We start from the raw sequence: 22,510 nt of genomic DNA, 5'->3' as shown, positions 1-22,510 counted from the left end.
CATTATAAATCCAACATTTTTTTTTTTTTTTTAAATTAACGAATAGAACGGTAATCTATAATTTTTGTTTCACTTTTTCAAAACCTTATAATTTTATTCATTGCTTTCACTAATATTGTGTTGAAGAATTCAATCAGAGTTAAACCTCGTTAACGCGGACTATCCGGGGATCATAATTGTCCGGACTAACTAAACTTCGTATTAAATTAAATTGAAAAATTTCATTATCTGTTTTACCCTAATATTTTGCAAAATGTATGCTCAATTTATGTCAAATAAATTTCATTGCGTGTTTGTTACAAGCAAAAAGGTAAGGTCATTAGAAATCAAAATGTGTAACCTGCAGATAATTTCAATTGTTTAAGCCAAGATCACTTTGAAGGCCATCTTCTTTAGATTTTATATCTTTCATCATTAAAATAGCGGCGATGCCTTATAGTTTCTTAATATGCTGTTGCATTCGTACATTTACTTTGATCTCAGTTTCAGTGTTTCGTCATTTCACTCAATCTTGGCATCTCCTCTATAGTTTTCTTCACTTCTTCACCGGAACTCACCGTTATTGATATAATACGTTATAATCACCGTTCCTTTTAAAATTTGATAATATAAAATAGCGTGGGAATCTTCATTCTCTTCGAATCATAGTTTAACATTCCCTAATGACACTTCATGGCAAACTTTGCTGATCCAAAGCTTTGAAAACATATTGTGTGACACATGCAGCTATTTCAGTACCTATATCTTCATTCAAGAGGACACATATCCAGGAATTGATAGTTTGATATATTTTAGATGAGCCGCTAGATTAAAAGTCACAATCTCAAACTGCAAAGTTTAATATACAGAATAAGGAATGTTCCTTATTCTCTAAACTAGTAGATGGCGTCTGAGCTTCCGAAAGTTGTTTCAGAAACTTTTACCAGTAAAGATGCTTAGGTACACACAAAGCACCTTGATTCACTGGCGACTAACAAGGTAAATGCATTGGTTAATAATAACATACCATCTTTCCTTCAGAACTCCTCAGGTTGTGAATGAGAATGAGTTGAAGTTGTCCAGCTAAATGACAGATTTCTTATCGATAATGAGCAGTTTTAAGTTTTAGACTTAATATATTGCAATTTTTGCTTTGGTTTTGCTCGGGAACCAGTTGAATGTATTCACAGTTGAAGTCTGCTGTAAATTAGGCACTTCCAAAATCGTGAGAATGAGCCTGCAGACTATCTGTTATATTTTTGTTCATCTCAGCCTCTTAGTAGTAACCACAACAATGGATCTAAACATATAGCCTCCATCAGCACTATTACGCAACAAAGCAGACATACGTTTCTGGTTTCCCTCCAGGTAGACCTTTTTTTTCTGTCTTGTACCCTTAAGTGTTTACTGGAAAGATATTCATTATAAACCTATTCGCTTTTGTACTGTAGCTTGATTCTACTCACTACAACCCTTTTTTAAATTTGTCCTTTTTTCTTGGAAGACTAAATAACATCAGAATGCATTGAAGACTCTCGTCACAAATCTTCTTGTTTGACATGTTTTCCCGTTTAATAAATGTATAAACCCAAACTCTCTTTTCTACCCATCAGTCACGAGCTGTTTTTCCAGTTTGAATGTCGGTCTCACTTACAACCACATGAATGACACTGTGTGAACCTTTCCTACGCAGCCTCAGCTTAAATTTGTTTTTCAAGCAGCTGCTTCATTATCAGCACACTTTTTTTCAGGCAGCCGCTTCATTATCAGTACACATTTTTTAAAACTTCAACCCAAAGACAGTTTCCTTTTTCGAATATCCAACAGTTTTCTTTTCGATTCCTTGTTCTGCAGAAATATTCTCCCCTTTTCGAAATTTCTGTGTCACTAAGAGTATCTGACAAAATTAAAGCGCTAGAGTTTACATTTTTGTTCAACAGCTGGGTTTGCTAGGAGACATGTAAGCATAAGAAATAACTTAATAAACTTAAAATGTTCCAATTTTATTCAATTTTAGATATGAGCATATTAAATATATAACACAATATAATGATTTAACAGAAGGAATGATATTGTAGAAATAGCAAAGAAAACCTGCCAGCAATCCGACAAACATGGATTAAATTTTACTGTCTCAAGTCCTGGAGATTTGCAAAACAACAAGAGTGGTCCACAATGGAAGCGTTAACATTTTAAGAAATAGACCAACCTAACTGGATTTGCTCCTTCAATTTTGATATACCGATGGTGCGTCCTTGTACAGATCCTGAGAGGCTGAAGTGACTCACAAAATTTTACTTTGCTTTACTCTTGCTTTGTTTAGAAATTTTTATTTTACGTAACAAGTTTTGCTTCTAAGAACTTTTCAATAAAGTGAAATGCAATATTTGTTACTCAGCTTTGATTTCAGTTTATAAATTTCAGTATTTGTTATTCGGCTTCTTTCCATAAATCCATATTATGGTTTCTTAGACTTTTAAAGTTACAACCATTGATTTGAAACTTTTCTTTTCGAGAGAATGTTAAAAATCTTTGCAACTTGTACAAGTGGCTTTCAGACGAACTGGCAAAAATCATTTCTAAAATTTTAAAGAAACGCAAATTGGGGAATAATAATAAAAATATCACCATATTGAAAGATTTAAAATACATAAACTATCTTATATTTCTTTCCTGAAACTATTATATTAATGATGATGAACATGAGGAAAACTATATATTTAAATAATAAAATTAGTTAACTGTCACATCTTTAAAAAAATTGAGAAATAAAATTAAGCATGCATCCGCATGTTGTTATGTATCTTTGAAAAGCGATAATTTCAAAGCAAATGAAAAGTTTAGTTTTATCTAAAATCTAACAACTATAATTCTTCTATTGAAAATGTATAAAAACTTCTTTTGTAAACATTTTGAAACAAATGTATAATATTTTTAGTAAAGTTACTAATTATATAAATTGCCTTGACGCACACATTCTAAGTAACAGGCAGGTTTGTAAGACCTGAAAACTTTCTCCGAGTTAACTTCCGAAGTATTCTTATTTCCATGAATTTCGAAAGGAGCTTTATGAAAACAAATTATAGATAGTATAATTTGCTTCTGGATAAAAAAAGTGTTTTCTCTGTTACTCTAAATACGTGGAGACTTTTCGATTGAAACCGATACCGAACTAAAGTTGAATTTCTTTAATATTAACATTGCTATTCAAAGTCAAATTTTAAAGAATATCTGATTTTTGAAAGAGCATATTTTAAAATGTAATTATATAGCAACCAGGAAAAATGCTGGAAACTATGAAGTACTTACTTTAATCACTTTTTATAATTAAAGTGCTAAATTTAATCATGCGCATATACAGCATTCATAAAATGGGACACACAATATAGAAAATTTAACAAAATAGACGTTTTAGCGTACTTATAACCAAAATTGTTCTACAATTATTTTATTCAACTTTGCCATTGTGTATAACAATAAAAATAAAGCATGGATGTATAGTAATATTATAGTGCTATGTACCATGCGCAAATACCGCATGGATTTCGCAATACAATAAGAAAGGATAGTATGAAATATATTTGTAAAAGCTAAATATTCCATTATTCGCATAATATATAAAATGCTTGGTTTTTCCCGTTACAACCAAATTTCTTACATGAGCACCATATTTTTCCATATTAAAGTAAAATTAATCTTCCTGTCTCCTTTTTTGAGAGGAGTAGACCGCAAGGCCCACTCATTCGATTTGACTGTTTCTTACAGGACACCTAACGAGGATCATCCATCGCTTTAAAACCTCCATAAGGGTTATCCGGCATAAAGGCACCGTATCTATACGAAATCCATGTTCTAATTTTTAAAAAAGCAACCTTCATAAAGTTATGGGCGCCATTATACAAATCGGATTTTCGTCGGCATTGCTAATTACTTAACTAAGTAGGTTTACGAAATAAAAATAATAATAAAAAAACCTGTATAAAAAATGAGGACATGGAAGAAACGGCGAGGTGACGGCACCCTTATGAAAGTTGTTTCTCAAGTTAGAAACTGATCATCATAAGGATGCTGGACATTTAAACTGGAGCCCTCTTATGAAAGTTTCTAACTTTTCGAAGAGAGGATGACCAGCGTAAGGGTTCAGGCACCTTTATAATGGATCTCCCTTATAAAGCGATTGCTTCCTTACAAGGTCCGTGGGCCATTTCATCCACATGCTGTCCGTTTATATAGGGACAAGAAAAATTATAACTTAAACACGTGAGGGCGTAAAGGACCCAGTTAGTTACCCTAGATAACGTCAGTGTGCTAATTTATGCAAATCACGGTATTAAATTCAATAAACGGAAATAATGATATTAGCCGGAACGGTACATGTCATCATAGTAATTTAATCACTGAATACGTGCTGATCGCGTTTAGCTTTACAACAAATATATATTTATCTCTAACCCTTCTTTGCTACTAACATTTAGATGTAAAGTAACTAATAAATTTCAAGGCTTTTATGGACTACGCGAAATCCGAACTAGTGGATTTAAGCTCTGAGATATAAATTATTAACCTCTTTCGACTTTAATTAACTTTATATTAAATATATGCAAAAAAAGTAAAGATGTCTTATTGCCAGCAGAATTCTTTCCTAAATATGATTTCATTTTTACTTTTCTTTTATTTCATTTATCAACAGAAGACGTTTACACACTTTTAGAACGATTTCGGAGACGTTTAATTAAGGTTTAAAATGTGAAGAGTATTTCTTTAAATATTCAGTCTGATATTCCCAAACTATAAGTCTGCATCGTGATTTCTAAGATAGATGATCTTTTTGTAAAATTTCCAAAGTATTGCTTTCCATCAACCCACAATCCATCAATCGTGGTGGGTGTGCAGTTAGAAAGAGGTCTTTTCAAAAGACCAAAGGCACATTAATCCACGGGTTAAACTTCAACTGACTTCGGAGGAATGCGTTGAAAAGGTATATATGTTACGGTGAAACACCGAAATCTGGAGAATGTCGACTTTCACCGGTGTATGTCCGAAATATTTTCCAAATACTCTTTCTGACTTACACCGGTGAATGTCGACATTCACCATGTACTAATGGTGAATATTGAACATATAAGAATATTATATTTCCTTCTCCGTAATTCATTCACGTAAAAACGCACTTGAGTTTCAGAATAAGAACTTAAGAACTTAAAACACACAGTACATTCAAAATGAGAAAGGAAAATAATAGAAGTTATAAACTTACCAAATTATGTGATTCAAATCTTATTTATTGCAAAAACTTAAACTATTATGACACTTTGAATTGCACAAGAGGCCCTTGCTTTTACAACTGCATTTATTTGTGGAACACTTCCTTTTGGAATGGCAGCGTGTACATATACTCCTCTCTTTTCGACCTACACCAGAGCATATCTGTGATTGTCGACATACATCGGTGAGGGTCCGAATGTACAAGAATGTAAAGAAATATTCGATCTTTCACCGACGTATTTGATGAATGTTGACATTCTCCGGGAAAAGTCGACATTCTCCAGTTTCGGTCTTTCACGGTAACATATATATAACACCTGTATTAGTCTTCCATTTTTTCAAGGAATGCAGGTATACTTCTCAAAGTATGACCTCTTGCTTTGTCTTGATGACATTTCCCTCTTTGAAAGTCATTGGGATAAAGAAATGGAATTTATTCTGAAAACATCGGAAGTAAAAGTTTGTCTTGATAGCACGTTGAGTTGACTTTATTATTTTTTCTTCGCTCATCTTATTTTTAATTTCTTATTGTAAGAGAATCCCGCGACAGTCGTAAACCCCTCACTGGAACTTTATTTGCATTGACGGAACCAGGTTACTACATTTCTTTCTTCACTTTAGGTAATAAATTTACCTTTTTGATGAAGTTATTTAGGTAAACACAAGCTTTATAAGGGTCACAATATATTTTCATTTATCTCCTGCTAAATAGTTTTCATACAAGGTTTCACAAATAGTGAGCCACATGCCTCCGCAAAAGCTTATGAACGTTAGAATTTTTAGCTTCTTTAAGTTCTAAAGGTTGGTTTTTTGTTTTATATATTGTTTCTACAGATGTATTAAAAGACTTTGCAAATCTTATTTAACTTTAGAAGCATCAGAAACAGTACGTTCCTTTCTTTCGTCTTCTTTCCATGAAGAAGTAATGATTGACGATGTTTTCCTTTCCGATTAATTATGTTTCTTATTTTGCTCTTAAAAATTTTATACCATGGATTTCACAACGCTTTTTGAATTATGGAATTGAAGCATTTCTCTTCGGAACGCGGCGCAAAAACGTATCCTTCAATCCACAACTTATTTACATGTGACATTTTTAAAGAATAAATTTAAAAGTAGCAGACAATACTTCTTATTTCAAATAATAAGCTGTTGCCAGAAATTTTTATTTTCATTCCAAAAATTCGATTTTTATATTTTTATCGAAATCGTTCTAAACACGTGTAAACACGCTCTATATTTTACTTTTTTCATTCAATTAAGCAAAAGGAACTTACATTGAGAGTCAAAATGAAGCTTGTGAACTCAATAGTTAAGCTACTGGACTGTCAATAAAATGATATTAATAACTTTGAAAAATTGTATTCGATAGTTTATGTTGGACCAAAGTTTACAATAAACCTACATTTTTACATAATAAGAAAAAAAGAAATTACCAGTGTATAATTCATTAGCTTTTTTATCATCCTATATAACAAGTAATTCTTCATCTGAAAAACATGCATTATTTCTTTATAATATAATATTTTATGTTAACTAATGTGTGTTCTGCGCTTAATTTTAACACATCAAATTGCACTCTATGAAACTTAAGGGAGGAAGTGATAAATTGTTAAAATGTGTTACAGTCATGCATTTCATTTCTCTTTTACTATGTAACTACATTGTTCATTTGCTTTTCTTTTTATCTAAATGTATTTGTCTTTATAGCGTATTTGATAAATATAAATTTGACTAATAGTCTTTCATGTTCAAAAAGGTGTATTACATTATTACACTGGTGTGTAAAAATTCAGGACGAGACGGTTTTTTTCAATATAACTTTGTACAAAAGCTTTCCAAATCAACACATTTAATACCGTAAGATCCCCAATACGTAAGGACATGAGTAATGTAAGCAACACTTACTAAAAGAGAAATCAGAGGGATAAAAAGAAGCTTTATTGAAAAAGTAGCATGGAGCGCAATGAGACTGAAGGCCTAAACATCCCTGTGATGGGTGTCCAGCAAGAAACATCCGGTCTTTAATAGGGGATATGATCTCCCCTGACTGCTAGGCAGGTTTCACAGCGTCTGCCCATGCTGAGAATGAGGGTGTCAATGAGTTGTTGAGGCATTGCTGCCCATTCGTCTTGCAGCGCCAATCGAAGCTCCGGAATCGTTACGGGTGGTAAGGTACGAGCTGCCAAGCGTCTGCCTAGAAAATCCCATACATGCTCGATGGGATTGAGATCCGGAGATCGTGCCGGCCAATCCATACGTTCAATATCCTCACTCTCTAAGACCTGTTCAGCAGCTACTGTGCGATGACATGGTGCATTGTCGTCCATAAAAAGGAATGCGGACCCATAGCGCCTCTAAAAAGACGCACATATGGAAGAAGAATCTCGTTACAATAACGGGTCCCGTTGACTGAACCTGCGTCGAAGATGGGAAGGTCTGTACGACTACCAAGCATGATGCCTCCCCAAACGAGAACACCGCCACCTCCATACCTGTCCCTTTCAATGATGTTCGAGGGATGATTGCGGCTTCCCCGCTCTCTCCAGATGAGTATGCGATGAGAATCGCTACTCAGACTGAATCTGTTCTCATCTGTAAAGAGTACTCGTCCCCATTCATTGTCTCTCCAATTCCGGTGTTCCCGGCACCACAGAGAACGCCTTCTCCGATGGGCAGGCGTTAGAGGTACACACCGTACAGGGCGTCGTGCAAACAGACCACCACCGTGCAGTCTTCTGGGCACGGTAAAACACGATATCGGTCGTCCAGTCGCCTGTGTCGTGTGACTAGCGTTTTCTCCCGCTGTCTGCCGCCTGTTTCTTCTGGCCTGTAAGGCAATATACCGGTCATCTGCGGGTGTGGATCCTCGTAGACGACCACTACTAAACCCCCGGATAGCTATTCCTGTAGTTTGAAATTGTCTCCAAAGTCGTGAAACGATGCTGTGAGCAATTCCGAACTGTGCAGCCACACTTGTCACACTGCGGCCTTCCTCCAACTTCCCAATGATTTGACCTCGGGTAAAAGCATCCAGATGTCGTCTAACAGATTGATTATTCGCCATTTCTCGCTGAGGCAGCAACTCGGTGTGATTTTAACTGCTATACGGCGTGCAATCTCTTTGCCAGAAATACTGATCTTACACCGACAACATGCTTTATACTACTCAGACACTCCCCCATTACGTCTACCTGCATATCTGCGCATGTGCTACCGTACATCACCTTACTTAATCTCCTGATTGGTCTTTCTGTCCGCTCTGCCTCTTCGTTCAGCTGATATGCTAATTTTTCGACTTCGTCCTTAATTTTTGCACACCAGTGTAGTTAATCATTAATCTAAATTTAAAATTTATTGATGGGTAACAGAAATATAGTATATTGTACTTTATATTGCAAATATTAGGACATTTTATATTAGCGTTACCTTAGAATTGGTTTTATGTTATAAATGAAATAATTTCTCTTTAAAGATGGAATTCTAATGAATCTCTCACCTTTGAACTATTCTGTCATCAATGTGTTTAAATGTGCTGCTTTTACTGAAAAAAAAAAAAAATCTAATAATTTCTCTCTAATTTTGATTTTTCTGCAGTTTATTTAAGTGCTATATTTTCATCTAATTTTGTTTACCTGTCTGTTTGCACTTATATCCAATGTATTATAATAATATACCGATTAAATAAATGTCTTCAAAATTAATGAACAAAACGAAATACTTGCTAGTCACTGACGAATAAAAATTATTTCATTTTTCTCGACAGCAATAGACGATTCTCATTTAATCTATTTAATTATTGGTAGTATTTATCAATATTGGAAGTACATATCGCTATTTGATACACCAAATTAGTTTTGGAACAAACAAACAAGACACTTTGTATTTTTACTTAAATTAACAATTCACAATAGAAACATTTTTAATAAGTATAACCAATTTGTACAAGTTAAATACAAGTCTCGCCCACTGCAAAAGTTCGGTTATTTGATTAAATTGTTTTTTGTTTAGAAATATGTAGCAAATACTGAAAAAAATGTTTGGAATGCTTTTAAAGAAGATATATCGAAATAATCCTTATGAAATACGTTATCAATGCTTAACTTTTAGAGATCATGAATGATTAGGTATTCAAAGTTCAATAGATACTCTTAATATCTTAAAATGTAAGATTTTCAAAGATATTTAAAATATTCTAAATAACTCCTGAATATAAAGCCTAATTTGTATTCCAGTACAAAAATCTTGTTTGTTTCCAAATACTAAAGATGTTTTTGATGTTTTACGTTATATTGTTCTGAATATTTAGTTAATGTGCTTGTGTAATAAATAAATATATTCCGTACCTTAATCTTTAAATAACAAAATTGGTAAATTTGACTTGTTTCGTTCATTTTGACTTGTCCTAAATTTGACTTCAAAAAGACGTTTTTTCTTCTTGTTTTAATATGCCATTGAATAAGAAATGCAAAAGTGCTGAACTGTTGCGAAATTAAGTACATGCAGTGTTGCAACATGTTTATTTCGTATGATACGCTTCACCAATTTTTGTTTGTTCATTCACCTCTGTATTGTTAGCATAAAATTGGTTTTTCCCTGATCTTAATTTTATTTTCATAAGTCCATCGTATTCTCTTATTGCTCTGACTATTATAATTTTATTTGTGCCAAATAAATATTTAATACCTCACAGTATTCCTATTATTTGAAACTTTTAAAACGAATTTTTGTGAGTGTTTATTTAAATATAAAGAAATCTGCATAATCATTAAATTTCTGCAACTCATTTAAACATCAGATAATTTTTATTCCAAAACAATCTCCCACAAATTCAGTACTTCATACAACAGGAATATTGTAAGACTTACTGAAAAGAAATAAATAACTATACAAGAATACTTCAACTTTTTTTCCGAAATTGAATTGTTTCGTTACATTTGTACTATTTTATATTTCAGATCGGAAATTCTATAAATATTAAATATAACATTTTAGAGCACTCATAAAAACATTCGATTGTGCTAATGTTAATATCTTCTAAACCGGATATAATCAATGTCCTAAAATACCTTCAACGACGTTTCATAGATAAAATTCCAGAAGATCTAGAATTACGTGATGAAGGCAAGCCTGGCATTCCTGGCATGTTGGGTGGTGTTGGCATTCCTGGCATTCCCGGCATGTTAGGTTGTGTGGGTACATCCATTCCAGGCATTCCTGGCATGTTAGGCTGCGTAGGTACATCCATCCCTGGCATGTTAGGTTGCGTAGGTACGTCCATTCCTGGCATGTTAGGTTGTGTTGGCATGTTTTCCATGCCGGGCATTCCTGGCATGTTAGGCTGCGTAGGCACATCCATTCCTGGCATATTAGGCTGCGTAGGCACATCCATTCCTGGCATATTAGGTTGTGTAGGCACATCCATTCCTGGCATATTAGGTTGAGTTGGGACGCCCATTTGTCGTGGTTCAACTTCAAAAAGAAAACAAAAATACCTTCTTGTTCACTTTGCATCGCATGCTTAAAACTGGATATTTTCTCAAACAATTATGTTCAAAATGCTGACAAGAATTAAAATTTTTCTTATAAAAAGGAGTCGTAAAATTTGTCTATGCGAAAAGATGTAGTAATTAAAAACTGTTACATAGTAACAGCAATGAAATTGTCAGACGCAGAAAAACGATTTAGATATTGTTCCTACTTACATTCTTAATCAAAATCTTTTTATTACTTTACGCTATACTAATGTATGAAAACAAAGGGCCTTAAACACTTTAGTTGAGATTAGTTTAGGGTAATTGATATATTCACCCTTGTAAAGGTAAAGAATATTTCACTTAACATACACATTAAAATAAAATTTTACTATACAAAATATTATACTTTGAAATTTATAAGGCGAAAAGAATTCGATATGTAATATTTAAAAATTTCCAAATATGAGCTGTTAATATAATGCTGTGAAAAAACTAAAAATAATTTCTATAACTCATATTAACCTTCTGTAAGCAGATAAGAAACTGTAAGCCGAAAATTAATTAATTTCTGTAAGCCTATAAGAAACGTTACAGTTGCATATAAAGGCAAGATTTTAATACTATCGAAGTTAGGTAATGCTACTGTACTATAAGCATACATTGGAAAAAGCCTTTTTATAGAAAGGATGAGGATTTCTAAGTACGTAAATTTAAAAAAAAATTTACTAACTTTCCTTGAACACAGTTTTTACCTGACTTCCAGGAATTCCCAGGGGGATCATAAACTCTAACAATTAAACTGCCGAAGCCTGGATTCTTAACTTAGTCTTATTGTTCTTTCTTCATTTATTTTTGTAACTTATTATAATCGGTTAGAGAGATCTTTTCATTGCATGTACAAAGGGAAACATTTATGAGACATAAGTACAAGTTTTGCGAAAATGTTTAATTAATCTCTTCTGGTATATTAAATAGAAAAAATATGATAATTACAATATTTTAACATTTTTTGTAAACTTAATAAAGGAATTAAATTATCCCATAAAACTCTATAAAAATAATTCTTTGCTTGTATTGTATTTTATATTATTGCTAAAAATTACAGGGTAAAGCTGTCTCGGAGATGAAAGTCCAAATTGTATATTTACTTACTGGTGTTTTCAGTTTTCATTTGCTTAAATATGGAATGAAATCATGAAGGCTGATTTTTGCATAAGTATTTATAGGAAAGTTGTGTAAATAATTTTAAATATATTTGTTAGTAATTTTGAAATATTATCTTATATTAAATATTTAGTTACTATTGTTTACAATTTATATTTTCTTAAAAAATTCTAAAAATAATAATAATTACCAAACGCTAGCATAAAATTTGAATAGTCTGTTTCTCTCTCTCTCTCTCTCTCTCTCTCTCTATATATATATATATATATATATATATATAATTTATTTCCTAAACAGTATTGATTAATTGATTATATTATCTCCTAAGTTTAATTAAAGTAGAATTATTTTAAAAGAGTGAATCCATACTGGTAAGTTATATTTTGAAAGATGTTTTGAAGTAATTTGAAAGCAAAATGTTAATAATGTTTTAACGGGGACTGGAATTAAATCATCATGAAGAATAAAATTTCAATTGTAAAAGGAAAAATTTAAAACATGTAATCATTGTCATTGATCGGAAATTAGTTGACTTTTCAAGGGGGTATGTATATGCTGATTTATCCTATGATCGTCTTTAAATTATGGTCGGGTGGTTCAGAAAATTCAGTAAACTATAAGTCTCTATATTTACAAATCAATAGTTATTTATTACCTTCAGTTACAGCTTTTTAGAGAATAATTTTGAATACGATTTCGCTTCAAAATCATAATTTAAACATAGAGAGCCAGTAAATTCTTATTCAAATCAGAATCATATTCTATTTTCTTATATTTCTGTAAGCAAATGTGAAGGAATCACGTTTTACATAATACGCTCTCTGGCATTATTGTTTGACGTGGATATCTTACGAAAGTCAGTTCAAATTCTTATACGACGAATAATATCAGCTGAACACCTTACTTGAAACGGACTCCTAAGATTATTTAAAAAACAAATTGTAGAGTTGCGCTGTATTGATATACATATTTTTTAACTCAAAGTATACAAAAATAATGTACGATTACTTACATGCATCCCTTTTGTTGCCGCCAACATTAAGAACCAGAGCGCTGAAAACAATCCATCCGATGGCAGAAATAGAGAGAGCCATCTTGATCTAAATACTTAAAGGAAAGATTTATCAAAATGTCATGCACATAAAACAATGCTTTAAAAAATTTCAAAAAGTGCATTTTAGGAACAAAACGAATCTAAAACGCTAGGATCTAATGCTTGGAGTCGTTAACAGTCATCGGAATAACGCTCTTCGTTGCTTAAATATTACGAACGAAGTACCATTTTTATATGTTTCTGTAAAGATTCTTCTGCTTAAAATGCGCCAGTGAACAGTTATCTGCTATATCACAAAGCTCGCAAGCATTGAATAGCAAACAGTTATCTGCTATATCACAAAGCTCGCAAGCATTGAATAGCAAAAATTCAAAAGGTTTGATTGCATATTTTTGCAGAGTTTATGACCAATTTTTCAAATTAATTCTACTTATAATAGCAAATGTGAAGGAATCATTTTTTACATAATATGCTATCTTTCACTGTCGTTTGATGTGGATATCTTACGAAAGTCAGTTCAAATTCTTACACGACGAAAGTTATCTTTGGTTCAAGTGTGATGCAATTTGTATTTTGTAATGTAGTATTTTCTGCTTATATTATGTATTAAAGTTAGTTTGCTTTTCATTTAATGTAAGACAAATTCAAAATAGTCTGTTTTCTTCAATTATGATGGCTTATGCTTAAATATGTTTCGAATTTTATTTTTCAACAAGAGTAAGGATGGAAATGGTATAACAGCGTTAGAAAATAAAACATTTCGAGAATGAACATCTTAAGCTTAACATCCCTCAGTAAAATATCTGAGTATAAATAAATTGTTAAGTTAATTAAGATTTGAGTGAAAATGAAATTTGTGTTTTGTTTTAATTTTCTCTGCTTCAGTATCAAAAGCTTTTGTATGTTAGGAGGATAAATTGTGAATAGGAGTGTATAACTGACATTAATTTCGTCTGGGAATGCTAATTAAGTGTGAGGCAGTTATCCATTGTTTAGGAGGCAGTTATCCATTGTTACTTATAGTTTTTCATACTTTTATTAACTTTTACACCTTGCATCTAGTATGAACATTCTAAGATAAGAAGAGGGCAGACTGCAACATTTTGTAAAATTTCTCACTTTTTTACAGTTAATAGAACACTGACACTTTCTAATGAAATTATAGGTTTATATTCATTCTGCGCTCTTTCGAGCATTGTTTTGATTTTTAATTCTACGCTGTTCGGATTTTAATATTTAATAAACGTTGCATAAATTAAAAATTTTTATATTCGCATGAACTGAAATTTCTCCCACGTCTGAGAACACGCATCTTCGAAAGTATTCTAAAGCATGGTAAGTTTCTGAATATGAGCAACAAATTAATCATGCAGCATAAGATATGCAAGGAAAAATAATTTAGTATAAAAATAAAAAAGTATAAAAATACATTAAATTATTTTTTAATATTACAATAGCATTGAATGCATTTTTTGCAATTACTGTATGCAATTTGTTGAAATCTCTCAGATTAAGTCGGTAGCAAATACAGTCTGGCGAATACCTGTCATGTATTACAGAGTATTTTATGACATTAAAGCGTGCAGCGAAGTCATACAATTTTTGTGAAAACGAAAAGAAGGGTGTAATTTATGATAAATTAATTCCTGCTGACCATATAGCTAAGCAAAGCACCCACGTAAAATTTCAGGCATGAAATGTGAAATATCTTTCAGGTTACATACATGCAAATTTAAAGCAAGATTGGAGCGAAAGTGTTGATACGTGTTACTCAAATAACTACACGTTAATACGTGTTTTTTATTTTCAAATTTACTCTAAATCTACGGTTTTAACTTTACATAATGAGAGTATAAAATATTTCCCAAAAGCTTTTGAATGTTTAACAGAGGATAGCTTAGCATATGACGAATATTTTGCTTGATTAACTGAAGCTAAGCTTTGGTGATATATCATAGTATTTCTTCTAACATTCTTTTCTACTTACGATAAATTTCTTTTAAACTTGAATACGTTATAATTGAAACGAGGAGCAGAGAGAGGAGTCCATTGAATAGGACTATTTCACGCATTCAGTTAAAAATACTTATCCTTAACAACTAATTAAATAAGGAACCTAAGAACAGTAAAAAGCCACCATCTCCATTTTTTACTTCGAAATTCAATATGCATGATCCATTTACTAGTCGCCTTTTATAGCAATAAAGTTTACATTATTTTTAATACATGAAAGCTGCACAAAACATATTCTTGCATAAGCATTATTGATATTATATAGCTACTAAAGAATTTCGCATCAGGTGCTTTCATAAGAATTATGCTTTTCTTATTATTATGCTTCCTATCTGTGTCTATAGCATTTTAAATATGGTATACAATTGAATTTGATATGAGAGTTTGAAGACTAATGTGTATGTATATCCCGAATTCAGAAAAATAAATATAAGTTCTTAATATGCTCAAAAAAAATTTAATTATTCTTTAAAAAAATCATACTTACGTATTAGATAATTTTCTTGAAGGTAATACTTGGAGGGTTAATCCTCTTGAAGCGAACGTTTGATTCTTGCCATTCTTGCCAGAATTATCGGTATATATACTAAACAAATAGAACACTCTCTGCTATTATTTACGAGTAACTTCCGTCAACAATTGTGTTAAGAACACAGAAAAATCTTATCAAATCTTAGGAATTAGTTTCGATGCCTATGTGATAAATCTTCACTCGCAGCATCTGCAGGCACAGAAGAAATGCATTCAGATATTTTATGACATAACTTGTCATATTATATATAATGCTTTTTTTAGCTTCACAATGACAGCAACTTAGAAGAATTTAGCGGAAAAGTTTAGACTTCGCACTTGACGCAACTGCCAGTTTCTGGGATGGTATGAATAAACCGACGTGAATTAGGGTCATAGAGTGCAAAAAATTAACAATGCATAAAATATTTTGAACTACAGCTATTTTGAAATCTCAAACAAAATTCAAAATGTTTTAAGCTAAAACATACATATATTGAAATATGGATTGCATTAGAAAAAGCATAGTTTTTGTTTTTAAAAGAAGGAAATTAATAAATACTTATATCAGAAATCTTCTGAAGAATCTTACGAAGAATATATGCATTTTAATGTAACATATGATTGTATTTATTCCAAATAAATATAATTCACAAATCTTGGTGTCAAAATCATCTACATAAAATTTTGCATCTGCATAATAATTATTAGATAAACTAACAGTAACTTTCGAAACATCGGAAAAAACTAATTTTAGTTTAAAATACCTTCATAGAAAGGCGAAAACCAAATGGAAAAGGAACGCTTGCGTCTCTTTTAAATTATACATTTCAGTGCTAATTTATAGGTAAAATTTTCTGGAAAGAAAAGAACTAACTGTTGCTTCGTCTCAAAACGATATTCAATATATATATATGTTACGGTGAAACACCGAAATCTGGAGAATGACGATTTTCACCGGTGAATGTCAACATTCACATAGTCTCTTGGTGTATGTCCGAAATATTTTCCAAATACACCGGTCAATGTCGACATTCACCATGTACTAATGGTGAATGTTGAACATATAACAATATTATATTTTCTTTTCCGTAGTTCAGTCGCGAAAAACACACTTGAAACTTGAAATAAGAACTTAAGAACAGGAGAACCTAAAACACACAATACATTCAAAATGAGAAAGGAAAATAATAGAAGTTAAAAACTTACTTAATTATACAGTACGTTCTAAATGAGAAAATAAAATAACAGTAATAAAAAACTTACTAAATTATGTGATTCAAATCTTATTTATTGCAACAACTTAAACTATTATGGCACTTTATGACCTCTCTTTTCGACTTTCACCAGAGCATATCTGTGATTGTCGACATACACCGGTGAGGGTCCGAATGTACAAGAATGTAGTGAAATATTCGGTCTTTCACCGACGTATTTGGTGAATGTTGATATTCTCCGGTGAAAGTCGACATTCTCCAATTTCGGTCTTTCACGGTAACATACTTTATATGTAATGATGTAGCAATTTTGATGGCGTAGCATATAGAACTGAATTCGTAGATGTTAATGAATAATGAAGAGCAAAATTGGCAGCAGAGGAAGATTAAATATTAATTTTTATTTCAATTGCCCTTTGCGACCACTATTCACTTGGCTCTTTAATTGCACCTATTCAAGAACACATACATTTTTAATACTGTTGGGATGGGAAGAGAGCATCGAGGCAGCGTCTTAGCAAAAACAGAGGTAAAAACATAAATATTTTCAAAGAAATGTCATACAAATTGACCTCTTAATTTCTGTCAATATTGTTTTGTGCACAAAACTGTTCATAAAGTTTATTTGAAATTAAAACAACTGCTATAAAATCAGGTCCCCCTTCCCTCCGAATTGTAAACACCTTGATACACTATCACGACTGCTAGTTCTTCGAATCTGTTTAGGAAACATGTAAATGTCTTGAAAGGAACTGGGAGCTTACTGGAAGCTATGTTCTGGGGAAATGTAGAAGAGATAAGTAAGATGCGAAGAGTTTAACTACCCTTTATTCTCCACGATATTACACGCGCTCCGGGACTTCGGGATACAAAAACCAACCACTTGTGGTTTGAAATTAAGAAACTAAGAACTAGTAGCTAACTAAATTTAAATAAGAATTAAACTCGAGTACTTTGCACAGATGATTAACACTAAGACTGGCTTTTCAGATTCGCTAGGACCTAGGGAAAATGAAATTCAGTGATGTCTGGTGGAACTGCGCAATTCAAAATTACACTGTGCTTTCAATCATTTTAATATCTGCCTAACACGTAGCTTCAGGCTAATCCGAGAATTACTTCCTGGGGCGCAGATTTTTATGGCAATGAGTGTGTACATTGCGTTCCTCTATAAAATCATAACAATGTGTCATATGCATTTTTACACGGACCCTTCATTTTTCGACAACTATTTGAATTAGTATTCGCTAAAGTAAACTTTATGCATTGCATGGGAAACGAGCAAACTGTCAGAGACTGGTATTCACAGAAATCATCGCAGATGAAAACGCCGCGCAGAAAGCAACGGAAAAAGATCCTTGCACGTATATTGTGGAACAGTAAAAAACGAGGAGAAACCTTCTCTCTAGAACAGTGTTTCCCAACCTTTTTTGTGCTATGCCCCACCTAATCCTCTCTAAAATTTTTAAGCTCTCCCTAGCATATACATAGTTATTAATACTTAAAAATTGAAATGTTCACGAAAGAAACTTGAATGATAGCTTTTAGGAAGAAATGACTACGAAATTTTGTGAGCAAACACAGTAAGTGAACTTTAAAAACGTGGAGAACTCAAATTCAAGAAAAAACACCTTTTAGTGAAAGTTTTTCATTTTAAGTATTAGTAATTTTTATTTCTTAAATTTAGCGAGTTCCTTCCGCTTGATACTTGCTGCAAAGAAATTTTATGTCAGGTTCCAATTTAGATAACTTGAGTCTCAAGTCTCTCGGTTTCATTATATCACACCGATTTCTTTCTTTCTTTCTTTTTTTTTTTTTTTTTTTTTTTTTCTAGCAGCAAATCATTTATGGCACTAAATCCGCATTCAACGAAATATGAAGATGGAAACTGTAATAGTTCTCTCGTGTTCCATTTGGATATCTGATTCTGGTTTCTTCACAAAGCTATGTCATCGCTCCTTTTATATTAAATAAAGTTTTATTGACTCATCATTTTGCATTTCTGCGAGTTCTTCGTTTTACTGCATATTTGAAATATCAGCCAAATCCACTAGCATTGGCTGCATCATCCAAGTTGGGAAATCAATTTATTTTAAGGTACAAAATCTTTTAAATCAGCCGATAAAATTTTCAGATGATCGACAATAACAAGTATAGCCGTAGTCACGTCACATTTTGGAGCCAAAGAGACTTTTCAAAATTTTTGGGGTAAATAGCATATGCCTGACATAATTCAAAAAAGATAATGAAACCAAATATCTTCCTTTTGCATCGGCATAAGTTTTACTTGCTCCTTGAAGTTGTTTATTTAATATATTTAATTTTTCAAAGATATCGGCTTAATAACCCACAATTGCCTTGCTATCATCCGTTAACGGATTTTTCATCTCAGGTTTGTAGCTTATAAAATAACTAAGAGTATCAAATAGTTCCATAAATCTTTCCAAGCAGTTCCTTTTCAACAGCTTTCTTACTTTAGTGTAAAGTACAAGTCTGATATAGTCTTCATTTTGTTCTTCATAAAATAACTTGAAAAGATGTTCACATTTGGCCCTAGCTTTAATAGCATTTATACACTTTATAACTAAATTTAGTACTGCATTTAGAACAGGCGAATTGTTTTTAGCTACCAGGTTTTCTCTATGAATATCACAATGCACAAGAAGCATTTCTGGATTCTCATCTTTTATCAATTTTAAGCAACCCTTTTTCTTATTCCCTGCTTTATTTTATTTTTCAACCATCATATTAGGAGCATCATCTGCAGTACAAGATGCATTATACTTTTTACTGGTATATTTTTTATATCTAAGTAATTTCGTAGCTTACTATAAATATCTTTGGAGGTAGTGGTGCTTTCTAATGATTTACAGAAGAACATTTCTTCGGCAAAATTTCCTTTATGAATATATCTTACATAAGTTACAAGTACGGCCTCACTATCTCTCAAAGTTGGTTCATCCATTTGCACCGAAAATTTTTTTTCAGCTTTTCAACAAATTGTATTTCAATATTCTCATTTAATCTTTCTTCTGAAAACAGTAATGTTATTTAGTGGCATAGCTTTAACGTCATTGTCATCGTTTTCTAGAACAGTTTTAAATGCTGATATTGATGGTTTGATTCAATTCTCCCCTATAGTACGGCTTTTCCCAGATTAAGCGATGAGTACTGAAATTTGATAAATAGCCTCAAGAGCATGATTAACAGTTGCATTGTAGAGACATTAGGATAATTTTTGGAGCCCGGAGAGATGAAAAATTAACAACGCCTTCGCCGGGAATCAAACCACGGACCTCTGGAATACCGGCCCAGCGTGCAGAACCACTACACCACGAAGGACGCTTGGAAAGCGGGAGAAATACCTTATATACTCCCCTTTTTAAAGGGCGACTAGGGTTTTAGGGGACCTAGTTGCCAAATCCTGGGTGTGGAGAATCATCATCCACAACCCTTTTAGTTCGGGCGCCACTGTAGAGACATTAGGATATTTTTTGGAGGCCGGAGAGATGAAAAATTAACAACGCCTTCGCCGGGAATCGAACCACGGACCTCTGGAATACCGGCCCAGCGTGCAGAACCACTACACCACGAAGGACGCTTGGAAACCGGGAGAAATACCTTATAGCATTATGAGCAGTAAATAGAGACTTTAATATTGCTCTTTTTTCAAAAATTTTCCTTAAAGTGTGAAAATAATTCAAATCTGAATTAATATTAGCATTATGTTTCGCCTTCAAATGTGCCTCAAGACGACCTAGTTTCATTGATTCGTCGGTCAGGCATTATTGGCATAAAATACAAAAGTTGATGAACCGGGTATGAAACCAAATTTTAAATATGCCTCCGAATACCGTCCAATACGAATTTTCTTGCTCTCACCTCTCATTTCACTAAGGGCTGAAAGAAACAAATATAAGATCAATATAAACAAAGCTGGAAGCGGCTGCTGTTGCCATTCAAGGGAAGAATAATATACCAGTTGCCATTCCTACAGTAATAAATAAAATTAATTCGTTGGCTGAAATGTGCGAGAAATGTCTGAAAAGCATAATGTATCAGTTACTTAAATGCCTTTAAAAGCATTTAAATGTCCATGTCTACAGCGAATTCTTTATAAAATATTTAAAATGCACCGCAATTTAAAAACTTTTTACTTATACATCACTTATATTTTTCTTTATTTTGGGGAATAAAAAATAAAATTTCGAAAAATTTTGACTTCGTGAAACATATTTAGAACGTCCTTTGTTCCCTTAAACTCTGAACGAGTCCATTTTCGAATTGCCTCCTTAACAGTCGCATTGCCCCCTTGTGGGGCGTGGGCCCCACGTTGGGAAACACGGCTCTAGAACATTGCGGTACAAAAAGAACGTAGAAAATAAAGTGACGGCAAGATTACTCAACTTCCAAACATCGTCTTCATGTTAAAAAATATAGCAGCTATAAAATACTGAATGACAAAAAACATCGCAGAAATATGCATTTTTGCAATTAAGCCATTCAGAGTTCTATAAAAGATGATGTTTGCTAATGCAGTATTATTTTGAGTACAGCTGACCCTCACTAATACGACCACTCACAGTTACAAGTGATTTTGGTCTTCTGTAGTTTGGTTTATTTAATTATGGCAAAGCACACTAGAGCTATCTGCCTAAGGAGAGGGATGCCTTCGTGGAGGGACTTTCTAAGTAAAACTGACTCGTATACACGTTACACATCGGGAAAACCACAAAAAACGCCCATGCAGCCAGCCCGTTCCCGGGATTCGAACCTCTGGCCGAACTACCAGTGTTCAGCGACTTAACCGCTCGGCCGCTGGTGGGCGGTCTTCTTTGGAGGTGGTCATCATAGGAAAGTAATGTCTAATAAAGACGTTGGTTTATTTTTTCGAGAAACACTGATTACTCTTGTCTTCTTGGGAGGTATTCGCTACGACAGACTTCATTGCATTTTAACTGGAGAGAAAATATGAAATACAGTGATTATTTTAGTGCCTTTTTTGGCTATGTATTTCTCATTCGACATAGCTTCTGTATTTTTGTCACGATCCACCACTTTATTTTCTGCGGCGATGTTTTCAAACTGTGAAATTCTGTCACCACTTTATTTTCTACGACAATATGTACCATGATGTTTCACTAGATACGAAATTTTCTTCTTGTTTTTTTTTTTTTTTTTTTTTTCTACCACGATGTTTTTTACGATGTTATCTTTGCTTTGTCTTCTTTGTGACATTTTCGTCGGAGGGAGGTTTCAACCTTATCCGTCAGGACGATGCATCTATAATCCTGTTATCCTGTTAGCGTTGCAGTTTATAGTTTGATCCTTAATATGCAACTTGATTTCTGATTTTAATTTACTTAGTGGGTAAGAGTAACCTGACTTCTAAAATGCTAAAGTAAACTTTGACTTTGTGTCCCAGCAGGATCTCATGTTGTTACGAAAAAGTTGTTGGTCATTTAATTCATTCACACACACACACACACACACACACACACAAGGAAAAAAATGCGGGGGGGGGAAGAAAAACATTAGAAGGAAAACGTTACTAAAATGTTTGGAAAACTTTCTATAACCATATCGATCAAATTGTTTAGCTGCAGTAATCTGCAATTGCATTCAGAATTTCAGTAGTTTATACACATATAGTTATGTTTCATATAGTCAGTTTTCGTTGCTTCAACTTTTCCAGATAAATTATGAGAAATAATGACATTTTATGAGGTTCAAATTATGTCTTCCTTTTAGATGATGCTTTATGTATACCCAGTTTAAACCTTACTTATCTTAAGGCAATGTAAAATATATTGAATGCTCTTTAAATAAAT

General features: G+C 32.8%; 1 protein-coding gene across 1 annotated transcript; it reads right to left on the bottom strand.

The window, feature by feature from the left end:
• Nucleotides 1-10,030: 10,030 nt before the first annotated feature.
• LOC118194562 (uncharacterized) lies at nt 10,031-15,584 on the bottom strand. Its single transcript, XM_035365710.2, has 3 exons — nt 15,440-15,584; nt 12,898-12,992; nt 10,031-10,716 (listed from the first exon to the last, which is right to left on the bottom strand). Exons 2-3 carry the CDS (start codon nt 12,977-12,979, stop codon nt 10,316-10,318), a joined length of 483 nt encoding a protein of 160 aa, XP_035221601.1. The 5' UTR covers nt 12,980-12,992; nt 15,440-15,584; the 3' UTR covers nt 10,031-10,315.
• Nucleotides 15,585-22,510: the final 6,926 nt, after the last annotated feature.

Source organism: Stegodyphus dumicola, chromosome X1, assembly GCF_044657685.1.
Source record: "Stegodyphus dumicola isolate Sdum_Otavi_A_Nest chromosome X1, ASM4465768v1".
In the NCBI taxonomy this organism is placed as follows: domain Eukaryota; kingdom Metazoa; phylum Arthropoda; class Arachnida; order Araneae; family Eresidae; genus Stegodyphus; species Stegodyphus dumicola.
This window is presented reverse-complemented; position numbering and strand designations above follow the sequence as displayed.